This window comes from Apis dorsata, unplaced genomic scaffold, assembly GCF_000469605.1.
Source record: "Apis dorsata unplaced genomic scaffold, Apis dorsata 1.3 scaffold_169, whole genome shotgun sequence".
In the NCBI taxonomy this organism is placed as follows: Eukaryota; Metazoa; Arthropoda; class Insecta; order Hymenoptera; family Apidae; genus Apis; species Apis dorsata.
This window is the reverse complement of record NW_006263457.1, coordinates 1,060,233-1,061,037: the sequence shown is the minus strand read 5'-3', so window position 1 is coordinate 1,061,037 and position 805 is coordinate 1,060,233. Positions and strand designations below refer to the sequence as shown.

At 44.8% G+C, this 805-nt stretch overlaps 1 protein-coding gene across 1 annotated transcript in view; it reads right to left on the bottom strand.

The window, feature by feature from the left end:
* The window catches only part of LOC102679366 (serine-rich adhesin for platelets), an 8,769-nt gene that overhangs the window by 5,394 nt on the left and 2,570 nt on the right, over nt 1–805 (bottom strand). Inside the window, exon 2 of the mRNA XM_031509711.1 lies at nt 3–154. Coding sequence (XP_031365571.1) covers nt 3–154 — 152 coding nt within the window. The remainder of the gene's footprint in view (nt 1–2; nt 155–805) is intronic.

Below are 805 nucleotides of genomic sequence, written 5' to 3'. Positions count from 1 at the left end.
TCGTCGCGTTCCGTTGATTCGGTCTCCGTGATCGTCGACGGTTCCTCAGTCGACGCGGATGTTGCTTCCGATGTTGATTCCGCCGAGGTGAAATCTTCTTGGGCCTCGATAAGACGGTCCTGGGCCGAAGGTGATTCCATCTGGAGCGTTTGATCTGCGTTGAATAAAAAAAAACACCAAAAAATTCGTTAAATTCGTAATCATGGCGTGCTATCGGTGATATCGTAATTAGAAATATTTCAAAGAAACATCGCGAATTAAAGAGGAAACGTATCTTATCTGTTGAATCTCTCGTCGCCGATGGATTCAAAAGATTCAATGTGATGATCAAATGAATTCGAGAAAAGAAATATATAAGAATGATAGATCCATAAGTTCGATGGACGTCACACCATCACCACCACCAGGATCGATTCATGACATTTATACGTCAATCCTCGTACTATCCTCGTCTCGAATCATTTTAACGTGTCTAATCATATTCTGCGCGTTGCTTCTTTGCTCTCGAAATATCATAAGCAAAGGGACGAAGAGGAGGATGGAGGGATCAATAATCCACGCGCCGATACCGCGCACCGGTAAACGGAGAAAGACACAGTGGAATGCCGACACGGAGGAGGGAAAATAAATCGGGCATATCCCGAAATCTACTCCATAGTTTTTCAAGAGCCCTCCTCTTGTTGCTGTTCACGATCTTGCGTGTGTCACAGATCCCACACGCGTATTACCCCGGACCCCGTGACTTTAATCCGTCGATATCTTTCTTATCGGGCCACCGAATATAAAAGGGACTCTGCATATAATC